At 42.1% G+C, this 23,928-nt stretch overlaps 1 protein-coding gene across 2 annotated transcripts in view; it reads left to right on the top strand.

The window, feature by feature from the left end:
- The first annotated feature begins 21,600 nt into the window (after positions 1–21,600).
- The window catches only part of LOC106582410 (activin receptor type-2A), a 59,879-nt gene continuing 57,551 nt past the window's right edge, over positions 21,601–23,928 (top strand). The window contains exons 1-2 of one of the 2 annotated variants that reach the window (XM_014165502.2): positions 21,601–22,131; positions 22,591–22,782. In XM_014165502.2, the coding sequence (XP_014020977.1) occupies positions 22,728–22,782 (55 nt within the window). In that variant the 5' untranslated portion in view covers positions 21,601–22,131; positions 22,591–22,727. The remainder of the gene's footprint in view (positions 22,132–22,590; positions 22,783–23,928) is intronic. The other variant, XM_014165503.2, reaches the window with a different exon arrangement.

The following is a 23,928-nucleotide window of genomic DNA, read 5'->3' as shown; positions in this document are numbered from 1 at the left end:
ATCCGTTTCATTCCAACCATTGACCTTAAGGAGCTATTCCTCTTTCATTACATCCAAGTCAAACCTTTCAGAGTAACAAGCCCAGACTAGTTCATAGCTTATTGGAAATGGGAAAGTCACACTATGTAATTTATCTAGCGTGTGTGGATTACATTGTGGTTGTAAAACAGCTATTTCTTATCTTTTCTCAGGTGGCTCTGACATTTATTCAAAGGACTCCTCGTCATAAGAGAGGGAGGTAAAACTTATTATCTGGTTCAAGAGCTCTTTCACCCCCAGGTGAGAAACTGGATGATTGGCTCTGTCAGCCAGCAGTGAATTGATTGGCGTTCATGTGGACACTGACATAAATCATAAAACGCCATTTGGGAGAGGCGTGGGCCTGTTCAAACAGTCAATTTAATCAACACTGCAAATACGCCTAGACCTGAAAATGTACTTTACATAAGGGAATCTGAAATGTGGTTTCTTCTTCAAAGAGGAGTACTGTCATATAATATTTCATGAATTTCTGTCTCTTTGTGAACAAAGATGTGCAGTAATGTTAAAGGAAGATAGAGAGGCATACATGTAAAGAACTGTTATGATCCTCATGCATCATCATTGAGTACTGGTCTGCAATAAGTATGTGTCAATGTCTAATGGCAAAAGTTATTTTATTTTCAGTAAAGGTTTGTCGTGTTTAAAATGCATTGAATGGATCCATTGCTGGATTGAATCCCCGAGCTGACAAGGTAAGAATCTGTCATTCTGCCCTTGAGCAAGGCAGTTAACCCACTGTTCCCCGGGCAACGATGACGTGAATGTCAATTAAGGCAGCCCCCCTCACCTCTCTGATTCAGAGGGGTTGGGTTAAATGCAGAAGACACATTTCAGTTGAATGCATTCAGTTGCACAATTTACTAGATATCGCCCCTTTCCCTTTCCTTTCCCTTGAATCCAGAAAAAGTGTATTAATCTCAAGTCACATGACAGAGGCTTCAGTGAGTCATTTCTTGTTGACATAGACTGGATTAACGTGTTATTGTGAAAAGCTATATGTCAACCCCCTGTAGCTTTTGCAATCAAGGTCATTGGTATGGTATGGAGAAATTGTCCATTTTGTGGTTCCAGCGGCTCAGTGGCTTAGAGCATGGTGTTGACAACAACCTCAAGGTTGTGTGTTTGATTCCCTCATGGGTCACACATACTGAATACATATGTCCCTGTGAACTGTGTAGCTGCTTTGAATAAAATATTTATTAAAATAAATCCTACAGTATCTATGGTCCTACACACATAATGTATGTATAGTGTTAGTAGCACAATTAACTCATCCTTTGGTAAAGGGGAAAGCCCAAACTGTCAGAGGGATGTTCCTCTAGGGTAGAGATAGAGTTGGGGGAGGTGCACATGGAGCCCTAGTCCCAGTGCTGTGTCAGTCTGTAGGGCAGCAGGACTGGCTGTACCGTACTGTAATGCATTGTCAGATGTTGGGCCAGCCCAGCGGATTAAACGGGGTCAGGTGATGACAGAGACACATCAGCCATCAGCAGGGAATGTGTTTAAACACAATGCCCTTATCTATCACCATGTTGGAAAACCACACTGAGGATTGCCAATAGTCTCATGTGATGTAACTTCTCCCTGTTGTTTTGTTACAGGGAATAATATAGTAGGCCTGCTAGTGACCTTTGAATAAACAAACTGAAATGCCCTAATCAAGAATTGATTAATATAGATTGAAACAATGATCAATATATGAACTGCATTAACCCAGGGTTGTATAAAGGTTGCAGATGTTTTGACTGTTCAGTATTTCTTCTCAGTGCTCTCAGTAATCAATCATAATATACTCTCAAAATATGCTTGTTTTTATCTCTCTGGGTAATTCCAATGTGTTAGTTAGAGGTTTGTAGATGAATGGATGAGGTCGTTCCGCTGCGGGATCGTCTGAGACCAGCCACCCGGACAGCTGATGAAACTGAGGAGTATTTCTCTCTGTAATAAAGCCCTTTTGTGGAGAAAAACTCATTCTGATTGGCTTAGCTTGGCCTGGCTCCCCAGTGGGTGGGCCTTTGCCCGCCGAGGCCCACCCATGGCTGTGTCCCTGCCCAGTCATTTGAAATCCATAGATTAGGGCCTAATTTCAATTGAGTGATTTCCTTATATGAACTCTAACTCAGTAAAGTATTTGAAATTGTTGCATGTTGCGTTTATATTTTTGTCCAGTATATATTATCTATACAACTTGGCTTGCCTGTCTACACATTTTATTACAATCTTGTTATGGAAATATAACCGCTTTTTAAAACAGAATATGGAATATACATAATAAGAGCTACATGAGTCATCACGCTTCATGTTTCATTCACCCACTGTATGTAAATGATGACAGTGATTGGCTTGGCTGCAGTGGGGAGTATACCACTACTGATGGAGGCAGGGCTCCCACAACAGATTCCTTGTTGTGCTGGATCGATCAGATGTCCTGCTGGCCTAGAGTGATTACTAACCTGTCACAATGTACACTCATTCATCAGCAACTACATCCCTCTGCCCTGCGGAAACCTGCCTGTGCAGCACAACTGCCCAAACATCAAGCCTATTTAGATTGATACTTGTCTAACAAAAGCTTTGGGACCTGGTCTGATTGGTATTCTGGTATTTCTTTACTTACATTTGGGTTGTCCTTACATGTTTTGACATTCTGCAGTTAAGCCTGAAACATATTTGTGGTGGGTGTAGTGGTGTGACCCTGTATAGGCCATGCACTGTCACTGAGACAGTTTCAGACATAAGAGAAAGATTTAGGCCATTAGAGAGAATAGAAACAAGTGATGAAGCGGCATGAGAGAAAAAGAGAGAGTAATAGCTGTGAGTGTGAATTTGACCACCCTGTGAAGCTGTGCTCACGGTGCGCCAGGCTGGACATGCATTTAGTATCTGCTAACAACACTCCAACTCTCACACCTCTGCTGCTTTTGTGGAAACCCACTCTCCCCACTCTCTCTCCCTGGCACTGGCAGCTTCTGCCCCGTCTCTAGTACCGACACTACCACCTCTTGACCCATCTCTCCCTGTTCAGCTCAAGGGTCAGTTCCAGCCCCGACCGACACACTTCCCACCTCTTGACCCATCTCTCCCTGTTCAGCTCCAGGATCAGTTCCAGCCCCGACCGACACACTTCCCACCTCCTGACCCATCTCTCCCTGTTCAGCTCCAGGATCAGTTCCAGCCCCGACCGACACACTTCCCACCTCTTGACCCATCTCTCCCTGTTCAGGATCAGATCCAGCCCCGACCGACACACTTCCCACCTCCTGACCCATCTCTCCCTGTTCAGCTCCAGGCTCAGTTCCAGCCCCGACCGACACACTTCCCACCTCCTGACCCATCTCTCCCTGTTCAGCTCCAGGATCAGTTCCAGCCCCGACCGACACACTTCCCACCTCTTGACCCATCTCTCCCTGTTCAGCTCCAGGATCAGTTCCAGCCCCGACCGACACACTTCCCACCTCTTGACCCATCTCTCCCTGTTCAGCTCCAGGATCAGTTCCAGCCCCGACCGACACACTTCCCACCTCCTGACCCATCTCTCCCTGTTCAGCTCCAGGATCAGTTCCAGCCTCGACCGACACACTTCCCACCTCTTGACCCATCTCTCCCTGTTCAGCTCCAGGCTCAGATCCAGCCCCGACCGACACACTTCCCACCTCCTGACCCATCTCTCCCGGTACATTTTCTGTGAGGCCTGAGGTGGGGGAGATTAAATGGATTTTTTTTTTATACCACAATCCCTATAGATCAATCAACTCAATGCTACAACATACTGCAAGTAATTATAACCAAGTTACTTCTCAACCATTTCAATTGACAGCCATAATCTCTCACATAATCACTGGCTATTGTCGTGAGGGTAACTTGTTGTTCTACATGGGTCTGAATTTATTGTGAGCAAATGGCCCCTTCAAATCACTGCAATGTTCTCACATTGCAAATGATCAGCTAATCGCCTAATTAAAGTAATTACACATAAATTGCCTTTTTAATTATACCAACTTAACAAGTATCCCTCCTAATCACACGCTAATGGTTGTGTGTCGCCTGGAAAACTAATTACACAGCAAGTCACCGGCGTTACAGCAGATAAGCACTTTCCAAACAACCAGTTAGGGCCAATATTCTTAGGGAAATGCTTAGGCTATGCCAGTGTAGCTGCAACATTTAGATACTTACATGTATGCTAACCATTTCAGCATACTATCAACGGGTATGGATTGTAAATGTCATAAAAAGGACTTTGTATTGCATTGTTGAGAATCAAATCAAATCAAACTTTATTTGCCACATGCGCCGAATACAACAAGTGTAGACTTTACCGTGAAATGCTTACTTACAAGCCCTTAACCAACAGTGCAGTTCAATAAGAAAATATTTACCAAGTAGGCTAAAATAAAAAGTAATTATAAAAACACAATAAGAATAACAATAACGAGGCTATATACAGGGGGCACTGGTACCAAATAACTATCACTCTACTGTGCCAACTAGCAGTTTGGCTGTAATCGTAGGCACAGATTGTCAGAAAGCTCATATTTGGGAGTAAAATAATCTGCCTCATTCATCTGGAAGTATCCATTCTGATTGTGTTTATATTTTTCCACAACAAACAATCAGATTTTAATCCTTTACTGCAGCTGAAATCAAAAGAGACTCATGAAAACTCATGTGGGAGCTGTACTGTTAGATTTCAGTGCAGCCTTTGATATTATTGACCATAACCTGTTGAAAAAACCTCTGCCATATCGTGGATTCAGAGCTATCTATCAAATAGAACACAAAGGGTTTTCTTTAATGGAAGCTTCTCTAATGTCAAACATGTAAAGTGTGGTGTACCGCAGGGCAGCTCTCTAGGCCCTCTACTCTTTTCTATTTTTACCAATGACCTGCCACTGGCATTAAACAAAGCATGTGTGTCCATGTATGCTGAAGATTCAACCATATACGCATCAGCAACCACAGCTAATGAAGTCACTGAAACCCTTATCAAAGAGTTGCAGTCTGGTTTGGAATGGGAGGCAAGTAATAAACTGGTCATGAACATCTCTAAAACTAAGAGCATTGTATTTGGTACAAATCATTCCCTAGACCTCTAGACCTCAGCTGAATCTGGTAATGTATGGTGTGGCTGTTGAACAAGGTGAGGAGACTAAATTACTTGGTGTTACCTTAGATTATAAACGGTCATGGTCAAAACATATAGATTCAATGGTTGTAAAGATGGGGAGAGGTCTGTCCGCAATAAAGATATGTACTGCTTTTTTGACACCACATTCCAAAAAGCATGTCCTGAAGGCTCTAGTTTAGTCTTATCTTGATTATTGTCCAGTTGTGTGGTCCAGTGTTGCAAGGAAAGACCTAGTTAAGCTGCAGCTGGCCCAGAACAGAGCAGCACATCTTCCTCTTCATTGTAATCCAGGGGCTAATATAAATACTATGCATGCCAGTCTCTCTTGGCTAAGAGTTGAGGAGAGACTGACCGCATCACTTCTTCTTTTTATAAGAAACATTAATGTGTTGAAAATCCCAAATTGTTTGCATAGTTAACTTACACACAGCTCTGACACACACACTTACCCCACCAGACATGCCACCAGGGGTCTTTTCACAGTCCCCAAATCCAGAACAAATTCAAGAAAGCGTACAGTATTATATAGAGCCGTTATTGCATGGAACTCCGTTCCATCTCATATTGCTCAAATAAACAGCAAACCTGTTTTCAAAAAACAGATTAAGCAACACCTCGTGGCACAACGCCTCTCCCCTATTTGAACTAAATAGTTTGTGTGTATGCATTGATATGTAGGCTACGTGTGCCTTCAAAAAAATGTATGTAGTTCTGTCCTTGAGCTGTTCTTGTCTATTAATGTTCTGTATTATGTCATGTTTAATGTTCTGTATTATGTCATTCTGTATCATGTTTAATGTTCTGTGTGGACCCCAGAAAGAGCAGCTGCTGCTTTTGCAACAGCTAATGGGGATCCTAATAAAATACCAAAAAGAAAATACCAAAGATGACCAAGTTAATTTTGTGGGATAGCTTACTGACCTATGCTAAGTTGTTGGGTGTTTGTTAGAGTTAGATTTTGGGCACATAGCAATAACGTACTTATTATTGCTATTGATATGTAGGCTATGAGTGCCCTTAAAAATATATATATATATATATTGATGTAGTTCTGTCCTTGAAAAACAAAGAAAGAAAGAAAAAAACGGATCTAAAAATGGCAGGCAAGCTCTTTTGGCAGGTGCCCAGAAGGTCAGAACTCCCAGCACGACAGCCAGAACGTGTTAAATGTGAAAATGTGAAATTCAACATGTTGAATTTGCTTCACGGTCCTCTCTCTTAATTCTATAAGCCTCTCTTTACCGATTGTTCCTTTTGAATAAGCCACTGACGCACAGTATAGTATGTTGACGTAGTTCAGACCCTTTCAATGTGATTCAATTGTCATGCATGTATGATTCTAACCCTATCACACTAAAATGTTCAAAATGGTTACCATTGTCATTACTGATTAGATGTCCTCAGTGCCCTTGGGGAGGTTTAAATAACATTCACTCGTAGTCCTCAGGCTATGTAAGGTCATTTTCACTGTGTCTGCTTCTCTTTCTGAGTTGATGTGCCTATTTTAATCTCCTCTTTACCTCTCTTGTCTGTCTGTTGTGTTGCTCTAACCTTCGTCAACGACAGTAGAAAGCTCTGAAAACATCAGTCCACGACAATAGAATGCCAATGTCAAACATCTAGAAAGCTCTGAAAACATCAGAGGAGGAGACAATTAGGGCAGTGCTACTAAATGAGGCGGTGCATCTCTGTCACATTACCTTCAGTTGCTGATGACCTTCATGATAAAATGCTCACCATGACTGGAAACCTACTGCCAATTGTTAGATAACTCTGGTATCTTTGCCACTGGCAGGCTGTAATAGAGTATCCTATTGATTTGAGATATATTCACAGTTTCGCACATAAATATCTCAAATTCAAGGCATCAAATAGCATCCATTTCAAGGGTGCTTGTGATTGCATAGCTCTGTTCTAGTGTATATTTGCCCTATTAAATAACAACTTCTAAGGCATCATACACTGTGGCATTAGTTGAGTTTCATTCATTTCTATAGATAGCTGATGAGGGGAGAATGTACATACAGTACTGCAGCGTTTCCTAAACCTGGTCCTCGGGACCCCAAGGGGTGCACGTTTTGGTTTTTGCCCCTAGCACTACACAGCTGATTCAAATGATCAACTAATCATCAAGCTGTGTAGTGTTAGGGCAAAAAACAAAAGGTGCACCCTTTGGGGTCCCCAAGATCGAGTTTGAGAAGCGCTGCAGTACAATCAATCAATCAATCAGTCAAATGTATTTTATGAAGCTTTTTTTTTTACATCAGTTGTCATTGTGATTTACAGATACCCGGCCTAAAATCCCAAAGAGCAAGCAATGCAGAAGCTCCTTAGATAGAAGACAGGAAAATAGGAAGAAACCTACAGAGAACTAGGCTCCGAGGGGTGACCAGTCCTCTTCTGGTTGTTACAGAGTACAGATCAGTATATTTTTGCATTAGGTTCTCTCTCTCTCCATCTCTCTCTCTCCTCTTTATATATCTCTCCCTCCTCTCCTCTCCATTGTAAACATTGTGAGAGATCAATCATTGCCAGTCCTCAATGTTAATGACCAGTCACTCTATCTCTTTGTGAGCATAAGTGACGATAATCAGTAACCTCCTCTCATCGCTCCAATTCTCATTACCACAGTCATCTGCCTCTGATGAAAGAACCCTCAACTCAATAGTCTTTAGAATTTATATGACAAGCTATGATTAGTGGCACGCTGTGGCATTTTATTTTGAGAGATCTGCCTCTGTATCAGATGTGAGGATCAGTAACACAGAGACGCAAGACTAACTAACTACCCAAACATATGCTTTTGAAAACTCACTTGCTCTCTCATCCCTGCCATCTTCTCCACCAAGCGCTGGCTCAAAACTGGAAAAAGATAGAAATGACAGATCAATGTGGGGCACTACTTTAAGTGACAACGTCGCTCTTGTACTTGTGAAGTAACAATATAATTGCTCTAGTAAGAACATGTTATTGACAAAGAAATTGTTAAATTGCACATTGTCATTAATGCATGATTTAATTGAAATGTCAAATTAGGCTTGTTTTGTAGGTTAGGTCAGTCAAGGAACTCAGATGTTCTTGGCCTTGCTGGTACACTTGTTTGAGTGCTGTACTGTAATGTAAAAGTGCTGTAAAGTAATTTTCTGCTGTGTATATGGGGTCATAAAGGGCTATGATGTGTTTCCTAAACATGTTTGGCCAGGCCTCTCCAAACTGCGCCTCATCGGCTTCATTTAATGAGCTGCTCACACGTGGAATCTGCAAATGTATGAATACAATCTAGATGGATGCCCTTTGCAGAACACGGTATCAGCAATCAGTGTGTGTGCGTATGTGTCTCTCACCATCATCGAGTGAAGAACACAGAACATTGTTATGGAACCTGAAGGATAATGTTTTTCCAAAGAATATATGTGTCTCATAAGTTACTTGACCTTCACTTAATGCTATTGTCTTCATATCAGGTCATCCTTCTATTCAGAGAACGCTTTCTCTGCTGTCGGGCTACATGGTTTCATTACAGTCTTTTTCTGTAGTCTCCTTCTCAATAGTATACCTTTTCAGATTTGCTAAATTAAACATTTTCAGCTGAATTCCTGGTGATTTTAGTATATACACACACATATACACACACAGTGTGTAACGGTTGTCGTCGGGAATGGAGGACCAAAACGCAGCAGGAATGTGGATGCTCATCTTGTATTTATTTTAAAATAAAGTGAACACCAAAATAACAAAAAACTCACGAACAACAAAACAGTCTTGTCATGCTCACACACAAAACAAGAAACAATCTCCCACAAACACTACACCAAACAATTACCCATATATAGGACTCTCAATCAGAGGCAACGAGAAACACCTGCCTACAATTGAGAGTCCAGCACCCAAACCTAAACATAGAAAACCTAAACTAGACCGAATGCAGAAATACAACCTAGAACATACACCCAAAACCCAGGAACACATAAATCAAACACCCCTCTACAACACACACAAAACCCCCACCATACAAAACAAACATCCCTCTGCCACGTCCTGACGAAAATACTAAACAACTACTCCCTCTGCTGGTTAAGACGTGACACAGTGCCAGTCACCCCCAAAGCCAATTCCTCTTTTGGCCGCCTTTCCTTCCAGTTCTCTGCTGCCAATGACTGGAACGAACTGCAAAAAATCACTGAAGCTGGAGACTCATATCTCCCTCACAAACTTTAAGCACCAGCTGTCAGAGCAGCTCACAGACCACTGCACCTGTACATAGCCCATCGGTAAATAGCCCATCCAACTACCTCATCCCCATACTGTTATTTATTTATTTTTCTCCTTTGCACCCCAGTATCTCTACTTGCACATTCAGCTTCTGCACATCTATCACTCCAGTTTTTAATTGCTAAATTGTTATTATTTCGCCACTATTTATTTCCTTACCTCCTTTATCTTACCTCATTTGCACACACTCTATATAGACTTTTTTTCTATTGTGTTATTGACTGTTTGCTTTATTTTAGCCAGGTTGCAGTTGTAAATGAGAACTTGTTCTCAACTAGACTACCTGGTTAAATAAAGGTTAAAAAAATAAATAAAAAAATAAAGTTTGGACACACCTACTCATTCAAGGGTTTTTCTTTATTTTTACTATTTTCTACATTGTAGAATAATAGTGAAGACATCAAAACTATGAAATATCACATATGGAATCATGTAGTAACCAAAAAAGTGTTAAACAAATCAAAATATAATTTATATTTGTGATTCCTCAAAGTAGCCACCCTTTGCTTTGGTGACAGCTTTACACAGGTGCACCTTGTGCTGGGGACATTTAAAAAGCCACTCTAAAATGTGCAGTTTTGAGGGACTGTGAAATTGGCATGCTGACTGCAGAAATATCCACCGGAGTTGTTGCCAGAGAATTGAATGTTAATTTCTTCACCATAAGCCGCCTCCAACATCACTTTAAAGATGTTGGCAGTACTTCCAACCGGCCACACAACCGCAGACTACTTGTATGGCGTTGTGTGGGTGAGCGGTTTGCTGATGTCAACATTGTGAACAGAGTGTCCCATGGTGACGGTGGGGTTATGTTATGGGCAGGCATAAACTACGGACAAAGAACACAATTGCACTTTATCTATTGCAATTTCAATGCATAGAGACACCGCGACGAGATCCTGAGGCCCATTGTCGTTCATCCGCCTCCATCACCTCATGTTTTAGCAAATATCCAGAAACTTCGCACAGACATTGTAGAGGAGTGGGACAACGTTCCACAGGCCACAGTCTGATCAACTCTATGTGAAGGAGATGTGTCGCGCTGCATGAGGCAAATGGTGGTCACACCAGATACGGACCGTTTTCTTTTATCCAGGCCCCTACCTTCTTTTTAAGGTATCTGTGACCAACAGATGTATTTCTGTATTCCCAACCATGTGAAATCCATAGATTAGGGCCTAATAAATTCATTTCAAATGACTGATTTCCTTATATGAACAGTAACTCAATAAAATAGTTGAAATTGTTGCATGTTGTGTTTATATTTTTGTTCAGTATAGATTCTCGCATGATTTTGCCAGATGCTTAAAGGTATGACCTTCTAAACATTTAAAATATGGAAAATGTGAAACACAATACACGGTTATACAATCAATTATATTTCCACTGATGATATTAATGCAGTGATTGCACCCTTGTGGATGAGACCTGAGACTAACACCTGGATCACACAGACAGCGTCATCGTGTTTTGGTACACCAGAAGTAGCCTACATTCATTTCCAATGGAACGCTGCATTTGCCTTGCAGCATTGTGTTGCAGAGGCAGTTGCAGTGTGTTTCTGTGTGTTGCATATGTTGGATATATCCTACGTCTTGTAGACTAGACAAAAATAGTAGCAAAAGGTGAATATTGAACTTTTGTTGCACACATACCCAGTAAAATTGTTGGATTACATAATGAAAAGTTTGACTGCAGAATTTATTACGTGGCATTGATGCAATGACGTTGTTAGTCTGATCGAGCCATACAGCTTTCCTTGCAGTTTTCACTACCATCATTTTGACATGCCAAGGACTTTACTATGAAAGTCAATGGTCATTAGCAGATGGAATGGTTGTCCTGCCACTGCTGTTTACTTGATCGCACTGTGCAACGCTCTGAAACAAAGGCTCTGCGAGAGGCCTCTGAATGAGTGTGAAAAACATGCTAATGCTCACTATAGCGGCAAGTCGCATTGGTCTTTTCGAGTCGACCCAATTGAAAGGATTGAGTCCAGCGCTGGGGCCTTAGCTTTGTGTGAAGAAGGGGCCTTTTGGTCCTGGATGATGAAAAGGGTTCCCAGGGATAAAGCACAAAGAGACCTGTCCATCAGACCAGCCTGCTACTACCGCCTTAAAGCACCATGGCAGCTGTTGCCGCGGTGCCCTTTCAGTTTCAAAACAACGTCAGAGATATCAAACTTCGGCTCACTTGAATAATTGTGAAAATTTGAATGGGAGGATATTCAAATACATTAAGCAGGCTATTCATGTTTAAGCGGGCTACAGCCAGGGATAAACACTGATTTGAAACCACAATCCCCAACCTGTCCTCAGCAGCGATGGCTAAATGATTTCACACAAACAGTGCATAAAAGCTATCTGGTTCCTGTTGCTCTGCATCTTTATAACTGGTTTCAACTGGTGTGAAATGAACCCCTAATAAGATGAGAATCTTCAGCACAGTGCCAGCTCCCCAAGAAAATGTCTAACGTTAGCCTAGTGAATCCTTCAGAAAAAGGAAGAGGAAATGTGAACAGAATAAATATCTCTGCAACCCAACAAGAGTTTACTTATTATTGTTTCAACATCCTTCCAGTTCTAAACTATGAATAGAATACACCATGAAATAGATAGGCAGTAATGATTCAGTTTGGTAGAATATTCTCACGGACTTAATCGTGACTGTTACCCTGTATAGTACGTTTTCGGAGGAGCTCCTCAAATTCCCTGCCTCCCTCTCCCACATGGTAATAGGACATGGTAGGCCCTGAGAGGATGGTCAGGAGGCCAGAACATAATTACAACCATTTGTAGACTCAAATTGACCGCTAGAAGCCCAAACAGATATAATATTTGTCTAAAACATAATAATTTCAAACCTTGTTTACATTTATACAATCACATGTCTCTTTATTATGCGTGGGAATACGTGGGAACAGATTTACAAAATTAAAATCACTTGGAGCTGATTTGCTGGTTTTTTCACAGTCTTTTATGTCCAACAATAAAAATAAAAAAAATCACACGTAGGCCAAATTTGGCCCACGGGCCGCCAGTTGGGGAAAGCTGTGATAGGCTCTTTGGCCCCAGGTGTCACATTGCATTTTCATTTCTGATCGTGATCTAATCACGGAACTATTTGCAGACGCCACCGCTCTCCAAACGTATCCATTTGATCACATAACGACGATGGAGAATGTGATATCAGCCACTCGTAAAAAGAGATGGCCATCGTAAAAAATGGTAGCAGTGTGGGTGTGTTTATTCGGGACATGAAAGAGCTGTCAGTGAGCAATCCGTGCTGTCGTTTAGCAGTTAACCGAGAGGCTAGTACATGAGGACTTTATTTCATGCTAACACAGGCATTAATAATGTGGCCACTATAAGCAGGTGATATTGACGGGAGTTATTGCAATGGGTGGAGGATGATGCTGAAATACACTGTAGGCTCCAGTAGCTATTCCCAACTTCTGGATTGTGAGGGAAATTCCCTGAATTAGAACGCCTCAAATGACCTCTGTTGACCTGAATTTCCCAATGTTCACTTCTCACCTTTTCTCACCATTACATCTAGATTGGCACCCCTTTTACACACACCTCTAACAATAGCTTCTTTAATGTGTATTTGAAATTCAGGTGTTCTGTTTCTACAATAGAGACAGATATGCAATCACAACCTGCTTTGCATGTCGGTTACCAGTAGGTGTATGTGTTTAGTAGAAGTAACACAGCTCACTCAAACACTTATCAGGCTTCTGTACATGTTCTAACCACAAACAGAACATGTTCTATCAGCTCTTTGATAATGCAGTGTATCATATCCAGTTTATCAGATCCGCCATCATAACGTTGACAAAATGGACGTTAAAGGGACAGGCCTCTGTGTTCGCCGGGCTACAGATTTAAGCAGGGCTCTGAGAAATTACTATTTTAGTAGCACTAAAATGTCTAGTGATCGATGGTGGAAGATGAAAGAGGAGCCGATGCTGGCTACGCTTGAAAGAGACATGGTGTAGCTCGCCAGAATGACTTTCCAGTGTGCAGGAGCTCCCAACAGGCTGGTATCTTGGTTCACACGAGGACATAAGGGTTGTCACTGCACTAAAGTCACTCAGTCACTGAGTCAGTCATCACAAGTTCAGCTGTAAGTGGGAGATGCTACCATCTATCTTATAGGTTCATCTGATGTGAGAAATTAACAAGGTTCCATAACAGCTTAACCTAGTGGTTTTATTGAAAACCTCTCCCCTGCCAAAGCTCAGTGTAAATCTGAAGGAATCTGCTGTTTGGCCAGGAGTGCTTCTCAACAGGTGTCAGGAGGGCCGTATTAGTCTGCTCTCTCTGCATAATGCGCCTGGAGAGAAGTTGTCCAAATTCCACCTAATAATAGACAGGGCTAGCTAGCTCCTGTCCTCTGAGGACTGGCCCTGTGGACAGCTCCACATTCATGGGTATGAAGTGAACCTTGGAGCGAATGTGTGAACCTGAATAACACACAGAGTAAACCTCTACTCATTGCGAAGGACAAATAATAACCTACAATATAATCCAAAAAAGGTATGCAAAAAAAGATAGAGTCATCATCAAGAACAGGTAGGGGCTCAATACGGACTTCTGATCCTCTGCTGTCATGTCATTTCATTTGATCAATCAATTAACCCCTCTGACATTAGAATACCCTGCTAATAAGCTATCTAGCTGATCACCATCCCATGAAACTGATGTAGATGTCAGACAGACAGGTTAACCACAAGGTAGCCCTCACTGAGCAGATCCACTGCCATATCATTACCTAACCAGATTAGGGGGAGGGTGACAATACTGCCAACCCTTCTACCACCCCTAATTAACATATGCTGTACTCTCCCTTAATTAACATACGCTGTACTCACCCCGAATTAACGTATGATGTACTCACCCTTAATAAGCATATGCTGTACTCACCCCGAATTAACATATTAGTTACTCACCACTTATTAACATATACTGTACTTACCCCTCCAAAGTAGGAGAAGGGGGACAGGGCTCCTACTCTTAATCTAATACAGTAGCCTAGTAAAGCCCATAACTGAACCATGCTGGCCTTCCCAAGTTACAAAGCATAGGGTTGTAGTCTAGAAAGAGGTTGTATGTGATTGCGGTGAAGAGAGTAGAAACGATACCGTTCTAGGCGTTACTACACAAACCAGGCCTCTAATGGGGTGGTAACTGTGTTAGGTGGTACTCTGTTTCAAACTTTTCAGAACCCACTGTTGTTTTCCCCCTGCCCTCCAGAGTCAAGCACAGAGGTAGACATTGGAGAGCGCTCGCAAATAACAATGAAGTGCTTGATGAAATAAAGTGGCTTTTTAATTACTGGAGAAAGGCCATTAGCTGCACCCACCCACACATATACACAAAATACACAGACACACACACACACACACACACAAAATACACAGACTCATACACACACCCACACATGGCTCAGGCTGGCACAGCAACTGCACCTCGGTGGAAAGACACAGCAGGGATCTCATCTCCCAGTCAAGAGAGAGGAAATTGAATTCAAATTACAAAACTGTGGGATGTTTCTGCCTGGTTGAAGTTAGCTTTACACTTATCACTTACACTTTAATGTAGATCTCCTCTTCTTGACAGTGGTGATGTCTTTTTCTAATCCTGAATGCTGATTGGTTAAAACTGTACTCCAGCCGGTGTCTATTCCACAAGTTACCACCGGCTAAATCTATGATGTTAAAATGGCTGTTTAATCTGTTCCATCTGATTGCACAATCCACTGTCTCATCAGCTCAGACAGGCACTTTATGAACTTGATCTCCACTATAAAAAGCATCTAGACATTATCTCACATTTCTTTTCGACTAACACACTTGACTTGGTCTCGGGCCTAACAACACCCGTGTCAATATTTCCTCCAAACACCGGCTTCTCTGGCATTTTCACTTAAATACACATTGAACTGGGTTAAGAGCGGGGGGTGGTAGAAATGGAGAAGCTGAAGAGAAACATGGGAATCTATTTACTTACTCTACTTGTTTAGCACACGTTTATTGCCATTTGACGTTTGACTGTTGTTGATTTTCAGAAATGTCCTACTGACCTGTGAACCTAATTTCTAAATCCTAACAAAGCTTTTGTTTCCAGCCTCCCATTTTATTATCTAGTTAGTTTGAAGGATGTAGGCAAGGTCTCTGTGGCCTATACAATATTTTTTGGACATAGACAACTATCTACTCTTAGTTACTAGTAGACTCATGGTAAAAGTAAACAACCTACTGTTATGAAATGTCTGCATCAGGCAGCAGTGGCATTAGCTCTAACAAAGAGCAAGGGCCAGCGATGGCATTAGCTCCAACAAAGAGCAAGGGCCAGCGATGGATGGGTTCATGGGGTGAAGGTGGGTGGACAACTTTCTTTAAATCACAAGGGTTTAGCAGTGTTGGGTCTAGCGGGTGTCACGGCGCCCGAACAAACATCAACTCTCCTTCACCCAGCGTGGGTAGTCGCCCCTGTCAGAAAATTTGATGACCAATGGCAAAGATAAACACACAATCCGCTGAAAAACAGGAAGCATGGTGAGGTGTGGGGCGGCAACACTGCAGGGGTGGACTGCATGACCTTTCAAGGGCAAAATACAACACACATCCCTTAGTTTACCCATGTCATACTGTCACAACCACTCTACCCACTACTCCACCCACTGTTGTCTATAAATGCTGCGGGAGGTTGAAGTTATGACACAAACCCAATCTGAAACTTCATTTGAAATTTCAGTCAAAGACCTGTAGAGGTTACCCACGAAGCATACAAACATACATGTTCACACAGGGACAAAGCTTTTGAAATCCTGATTAGAATGATTTAATAAGAGTACATTCAAAAGCCATTCGTAACACAACAAAGCCTTTGCATATTTCATGAAGGACACACCGACTGTCACATCTATGTCGATTACTAGATTATCAAAATACAACATTAAACTGATATGTTTTGAGACTATTCATTATCAGAGCTCTATTGACTAACCAACACCATTACTACTTCTGGAGAATCCCTACAGCAGGTAGAACACAATAGCCAAATTCCGAACCCTTACAGGTGTTTTAATTCCAATAGAACTTCAGATAATGATGAAGCCATGCAGTACTAGAGGAGTATTAGACAAGCAGTTGAATGCCTAGCGTGAGGAATGCATCGCCATGGCACTGCCTTTTCTCCTCTGTGCCAAGCTGCCGGGCCTTGGCCGCTGCCCCACTTGGCAGGAGCCCTCTGCTTTTTATTTAATCCACGGGCGAGCGGCAAAATCAACAGAGCCGGATGGGAACTGACGTTAGGTTAGCATCACTCCTCCTTAACGTTAACAGGATGGCTTCCATGGGAAAGATTGATCTGAATATGATCACCTTCTCAGCATCAGAGTTATAGGTGGAAAATATTATTATGGTTTTTCTTTACTTTGGGATTTATGACAGTCCTCATCGACCAACTAATACACCCACTCTCATGAGCGAGCATGCCTTCGCACACACTTACATGCACACACACTAAAAAGCTGAAGCGGGTCAGCATTTACTTGTTGAGACATTGTTTTGTGTTTTGTATGTAACACTGCCTTGTTGACAGTCCTAACATAACTTGTGCATCCTGGACCTCAGAGACCATACAGAGAGCATGGTGGTTGAAGAACACGCAATTGTTACATAAAGGCAAAGAGAACTAGAAGGAACAGCTTGTACCATAAGCTTTCATTTTAAATGCTATTCCTCTGCAACATCCCCTGAAGCGAAGCTTGCCTGGAGAATAAGTCTCATAGGTCCCCCTAGCAAACAGAATAACTCCCCACAGGCTGTAGAGTGTGTGTATCCCTGGTGGAGTCCTGTTCACTGTGGGTTGCATAACATGCGAAGAGAGAGGATGTGGTAGGAAATTGGGGCTGCAGTGTTTGTGTTTACGAAACTCCATCCTGTGTTTTTGCTAGAGGAATCAAATTAGAATGTCATAAATTACAGATCCTGTCACGTCCTGACCAGTGGAAAGGGGCATTTGCCATAGTAGTTGGTCAGGGCGTGGCAGTGCCATAGTAGTTGGTCAGGGCGTGGCAGGGGGGTTGTTTTGTGTGTTTTGGGGGTTTGTTTGTTTCTGGGGGGAAAGTGTTCTAGTTTTCATTTTCTATGTTTCGTTTTCCAGGTTTGGCCGAGTATGGTTTCCAATCAGAGGCAGGTGTCTTTTGTTGCCTCTGATTGGAAGCCATACTTAGGCAGCCTGTTTTCCTTTGGGTTTTGTGGGTGGTTGTTTTCCGTATAGTCTGTGTACCTTACGGAACTGTTGGCTGTCGTTTGTTTTTTTATTGTGAAGTGTTGCTCATTAAAAGTAAAGAATGAGCACTCAACACACTGCGCCTTGGTCTAATCCTTTCGACGCCTGTGACAGATCCAGCATTTGTATTACTGGTATGCCATAGAAGTTAATTTAGAAACCTAGTTTACAGTAACTTATATCACGTCGGTATCCTTGATTTAGGGAGTACTGGTGGATGACAAGGATTTACTTGCAGTAAGTAATGGCCTCCTAAAGGAATTGAGACGTCCTATTCTAGCAGGGTTAATGAGGTATGCTGCACCATCTGATTCCTCTGGGTTTCCTGTTTCACAGTGAGATATGGAAGATATGAGGGTGTGGGAGAGGAAGAGGGAAAGGGTGTGGGAGAGGGAAAGGGTGTGGGAGTGGGAGAGGGTGTGAGTGTGAGTGTGGGAGAGGAAGAGGATGTGGGAGAGGGTATGGGAGAGGGAATGGGTGTGGGAGAAGGTGTCAGAGAAGGTGTGGGTGTGGACGAGGGAGTGGGTGTGGGAGAGGGAGAAGAGTGGGAGAGGGTGTGGGAGAGGGTGTATGACAGGGTGTGGGAGAGGGAGAGGGTGAGGGAGAGGGCGAGGGAGAGGTTGTGGGAGAGGGTGTGGGAAAGAGCATGGGAGAGGGTGTGGGAGAGGGAGATGGTGTGGGAGAGGGAGAGTGAGAGTGTGAGGGGAGGATGTGGGAGAGAGTGTGGGAGAGCGAGAGGGTGTGGGAGAGGCAGAGGGTGTGGGAGATAGAGAGGGTGTCAGAGAGGGAGAGGGTGTGGGAGAGGGAGAGAGTGTGGGAGAGGGAATGACAAAACAATTCTGATAAAGAAAGTTGATTAGCAAAATATTATGGTAAGTAGTCAACATTGAATTGGCCTCGCAGTAAGTGCCTTTCAGTTGGGCAAGGCCATTGTAGCCACTAGTAGCATAGATCATTATATGTCATTAAAACCCGATGCCCTCATAATGGGCTCCCTGTAGCACTAGTAACTATCATCAGCCATTGCCTTAGTTAGAAAGTAGGCTATTAAAACATGAACACACTCACACACTGCAGCCTAGGTAACGTCAGGGAGGATATGAGATTAGTGGAGCAGGGAGGAATGTCATAGCTGCCCAGGTCACACTGGTAATCTGCCGTCACCTCTACTCCCTCTGTCACCAAGCAGCCACACACACATGCGCGCACGTGCACACACACACACACACACACACACACACACACCAACCCCTCAGCTCTCCTCTCAACTTCAATTAGTGTTGATTTCCAATGGTGACAGGGAGATTGCATTGCCAACCCACATTAACCAGTGCCAGATACTGTAATGAATGGCGCACAATCCTTCTCACAATAATGCTTGTATAACCTGTCATAATCCAAAATATGCTGTGGTTTTATTGTAATTTTAATGAAATAGCAAGTGAAGTAGCTGGAGGGAGACTACTGCAGCTCCCTCCCTCCAATGGCTTGTCCCCTGACAATGATTCAAAATTAAAAGAGGGTTTCTGCTATGAACATCCCGCGAAGTTCTGTATGCATGGATAACTTAATTTCACCATAGCAACGTCATAAGTGATCATATACATCTGGCAGCCATTTGCCAGTGCAATTTAACATGCAGTTTCATATCTGCACAACATTACATTAGCAAAGGTCTAAAATATAGCTGTTAAACAGAGATAGAAATGGTAATATGATGCCTATTGGGGCAATGGAGGTTTCAATCATGCAGGGATGGTGCACAAACAATCATTTAAATAGTCATTGTAAATAGTGCAAGGATAAAAACTGGTATATATGGACTGACAGTAAGATGATAAAAGACAACTGTATATGCCTTACTGTGAAGGAGCTGGGCTATTATCCTTAACATGTGCCAAGGCTCAACATTAATGTGATTTCAGAGGACAGGGTGTAATATGGTTTACTAGTGCTTAAGTGATTACCTATTCACGAGAGCTAGGGTGAAGTATGCCTACATTGTGCAAGTATGTGGTTTAGCACTACATTGGTTAGAGTTGTAATTTACATGAACCCAAAAGTGTAATTTAAAATGTGGGAGTTGCCTTTTAAGTACTCAAATAAGATTGACCAGATAGTTAAAGCACAGTGGTCATTTTGAGTGAGTTAAACCTTGTACTGGGTACAATAGGTCCTAGGCTACTTGGCAGAACTGAATCCTGGGAAATAGTACAGTAATTACCTTCACGGAAGAAAGACACGTGTACGCTCTCTCAAGGACATTAGCAGCCTGACAGGGACGACACGCTCTAACAGATGCATGGCCTGTCTCCTGACATCTGCCTGACATCTCACGCAAACTCTTTGATATCCATTGGGATAATCTCTTGCACTTTTAGAACTCTGATTAAAAGTTAATGAGCTCATCCAGGGGAAGAATGCCTGGCATCTTGGTATTCCTGTGATATATAGAACCCCACAACCAAATACTTCCCATATTTCAGGAGAGTGTTGAAGTGATTTAGCAGTTAGAGTAATAGCCTCATAAGTAGGTTGGAGAGACAGGTCTTGGGTGTGAGTAAATGTGACTAAATCCTGGCTTTCTATCCTCTCTTAATGTCCTTGATATTTTCCACATGCGTACTGAAGCTTAGGTTATAAGCGCCAGCGCTTTTCTTTAGGTCAACTTAGTGACCTGGGTTATATGTTCACAGAAATAGGGCTTCCAAGTGGCGCAGCAGTCTAAGGCACTGCATCTCAGCGCTAGAGGCGTCACTACAGTCCCTGGTTCAAATCCAGGCTGTATCACATCTGCCTGTGATTGGGAGTCCCATAGGGTGGTGCACAAATGGCCCTGTTTTGTCTGGGTAGGATGTCATTGTAAATAAGAATTTGTTCTTAACTGACTTTCCTAGTTAAATAAAGATCAAATAAAAATGAGGTCAGGTGTGGTTACCTAATTCCAGAGGCAGCTCATGGAAAGTATTACGTTTACACAAATGTGCAGCATATTCTAGTTCTCAAATTGTTAACTAACATCCAAATTTACTTCATCATAATGCATCTAAATGACCTGTTTTACATAATTCAATATAACCTAGAAAGTTAGAAAAAACAAATCTTCTTTCCAGAGGTTGACAGTCAGGTTGGACTTGTTTCAATTCCACTTCAAATGTGAATTTGAAACAACCACATTTTTAATCCGGGGAATTCCAAAGCACCTCAGTAGTACAGGTTTCATACAGTATATTGGTTTCATAATCCCTTGATACATCCATGTGCTCATTAGACTGGTTGATCAATATTAATGAATATAGGCTAAAATACCAGAATGTTTTCTATCTCCAGTTAAATTATTATTAAATCTACATGCCATGTACATGTACATATATTTTCTTTATGCAGATTCTAGAATATTCGCATGAAAATCTCTCGCCAATTGGATGGAAAACGAGCCACCACCGTGTTAATGTCAACTTCAATGTCGTGACGTCAGAGTTGGGACGTCCCAAAGATGCCTTAGACAGTTTAGAGTTGTCCGTGGTTTTATAGGTTTTTGCATATGTGACCCTAATTAGCGTCTCCTAGGAAACAATTACCAAAACTACTGTTCCTATCCTTTCACAACAACAAAAAATCCAGTAATTTTATTGATCAGCGTATCTGCAGCCATCCCTCCCATCATCAATACCTTTACTCACAGTACACTCGCCTGGGCGTGTTTATTGCCTCTCATTCATGGGCACAAGACAAGAGAATGCCTCACAGGATTGGTGGAACAGTAAAGCTCTGGCGGATTTGTCGTTCTCTATTGGCCGTTATTCATGTCGGTCACAGCTTTAGCCGCGTAGTGACAGATGAGTATGAAAAAAAAAAATCAAAAACAATCCGTGCAAGCAGCCATCTTGAGTACAGTTGTGCACTTGGAGAGGTGATGAGAATTATATGACCGAGTCGTTCAAGGAAAACGTCAATATTAGACGAAAGAGACTACATCTAAAGGATTAATTTTAATTCTCTAATTCGTTGTTTTCTTGTATGCCACACTTCCCGTTCGCACGAGTGAACATTGATTGAATCGATACCGACCAAGCCAGCCAGTAGCTAACGTATCGGGCTAGCTTCACGGGTTTCCTATGTGCCTTCAACGGTGTAACTCGACTTCAATCCTTTCTCGATTGACATATCTAAAATACGAAATATAGTTTCTGTGATTCAAGATTCAGATTTTGAAGACAGCTAGAGACAATATTGCGTTATTTGCATGTTGTGGACAAACAACGTTTGGAATACACACAGCCTTCGGTAGAATGGCTGGTTAATGTTTTCTCCGGCGTCAACTTTCCTTTGGATGTGATCGCGCGTGATTTTGGAAAGGTGTAATGTTTGCAAGAGTGAAACTTGGTCAGTAAAATGTAATTACGCAAACTCGACTCATTGAATTTGTGATTTAATTAGTGAGGTAACCAGTTGGCAATCTTAAACCTATGCAAATCCGGTTTATGTTAACGGTGATGCAATATAGCTGTCTAGATGAAAGATTATCGCTAGATAGTCGGAAAAATTGCAACAAAGTAAGAGTTTGTGATTATTTTTGCTGGGACATAGTCTAGCGCTAGACATTGTTTCTAAAATGCGACAATGTTGCATTATTGTGTGCAGAATGGATACACCATGCAGCAAGTACATTAACCAGTAGTCAAACAAGCTATTCGTCGTTTTTTGTTGTTTTTTTGCAGTAGTTTAGTTTCTTTATAGTTATATATTTTTGTTTTACATGTGTTTCAAACGATGTCCCATGCCAGAAGAATACAATAAACACTAAGGATTCTGAAGTGGAAATTTGTATGCTGTATGTTACAGGCATTGCAGCTCTTTCAATCAGTCAGTCACCTGATGCATTTGCTATAAAAAGGTACTCTGATACTTTGGACGCTAATCCCATAGGATTCGTGGCACCAGGATTTACTGGAAATAAAGGATTTGACATTTGACCGAAAATGGGACCAGCAACGAAACTGGCATTCGGCGTCTTTTTGATCTCATGTTCTTCAGGTGGGTATTCGATAGGAAGCAGTCTTCAAATATCGACCAGCGATCACATGTTCATGCATGCAATAGTCAGAATATTTCACACACATCCATATCACAGTGTAGGCCTATGATAATGTTATAGCCTATCCTACTGTCCCTGTTATGTGCGCTCGCTGCCGCGGGTCATATGACGCGGGAACGCGATTGGATGTACAGCATCTTGAAACTAAACAGCTTTTTGAATAGAGTTGACTGTACATTAGATCATGTTGGTGGTCATCGTCTGTCCAGTCCAATACAGCAATAGCCATCGGTCTAGCCACTATAGCGAGATGAAAGCGAAGAGTCAACACAGGAGTAGAGTAGGCCTCATGTGGAGAGAGGAGGCAACGTGTGCATCTGATTGAGAACAGCTAGCTGTCGGCCTATAATTATGCATATGTTGTGTGCTTTTCATGCAATGTCAAGACGGCTATATATTTTATGCAGGAAGATGATTCAATCGAGAATCCTCTCCACTACATTATGACTATTTATGTGATGTAAAAATGGAATATCTGATGAGGCTATAGTTGACCCTGTTGTGGTTGTTATTTCAGTCTAGATTTGTTTTATTTTGTTTTAACTTTTATTTAACTAGGCAAGTCAGTTAAGGACAAATTCTTATTTTATGGTGTGATTGTGATCTGGGCTCTGAAATCCCAGTTGTACTGCCTAGATATTTTCTTATGTAGATATGTGCATTCTGATACATTCAGGTATAGCTACTGTACTGCATGTTATTTGCATATTATTATGCCTAGGCCTATGTAATGGTCTGTTGTACAGTAGTATTCACTTAGTTTTCTTTAAATGAAACATCAACACGAATACTTGTTTCTTGTTGGTACATCCCAAAGCAGTTAGTGGACAAAAAGCAAGTTGATCTCCTGTTTAAAAGATCGCTTGTTGGGACTCAAGGATTCAGTGTGTGTGGCGGTTTTGTTTGAAACCAGGCACGTGCTGCTGGCGCCTGCCCTGAGAAACAGTCTTCCATCTGTGCTTATCACTCTACACTCCAAGAAATTCCATTTGCACAGAGCAGGGGGGAGGTGGGGGGCAAAGACTCGAAGTCATCTCCTGAGTCAAAGCTCCATTTACTTTTCACCAGGCAGAGGTCAGTCAGGT

Source organism: Salmo salar, chromosome ssa21, assembly GCF_905237065.1.
Source record: "Salmo salar chromosome ssa21, Ssal_v3.1, whole genome shotgun sequence".
Classification (NCBI taxonomy): Eukaryota; Metazoa; Chordata; class Actinopteri; order Salmoniformes; family Salmonidae; genus Salmo; species Salmo salar.
The sequence above is the reverse complement of the archived record's forward strand: the minus strand, read 5'-3'. Positions and strand labels throughout refer to the sequence as shown.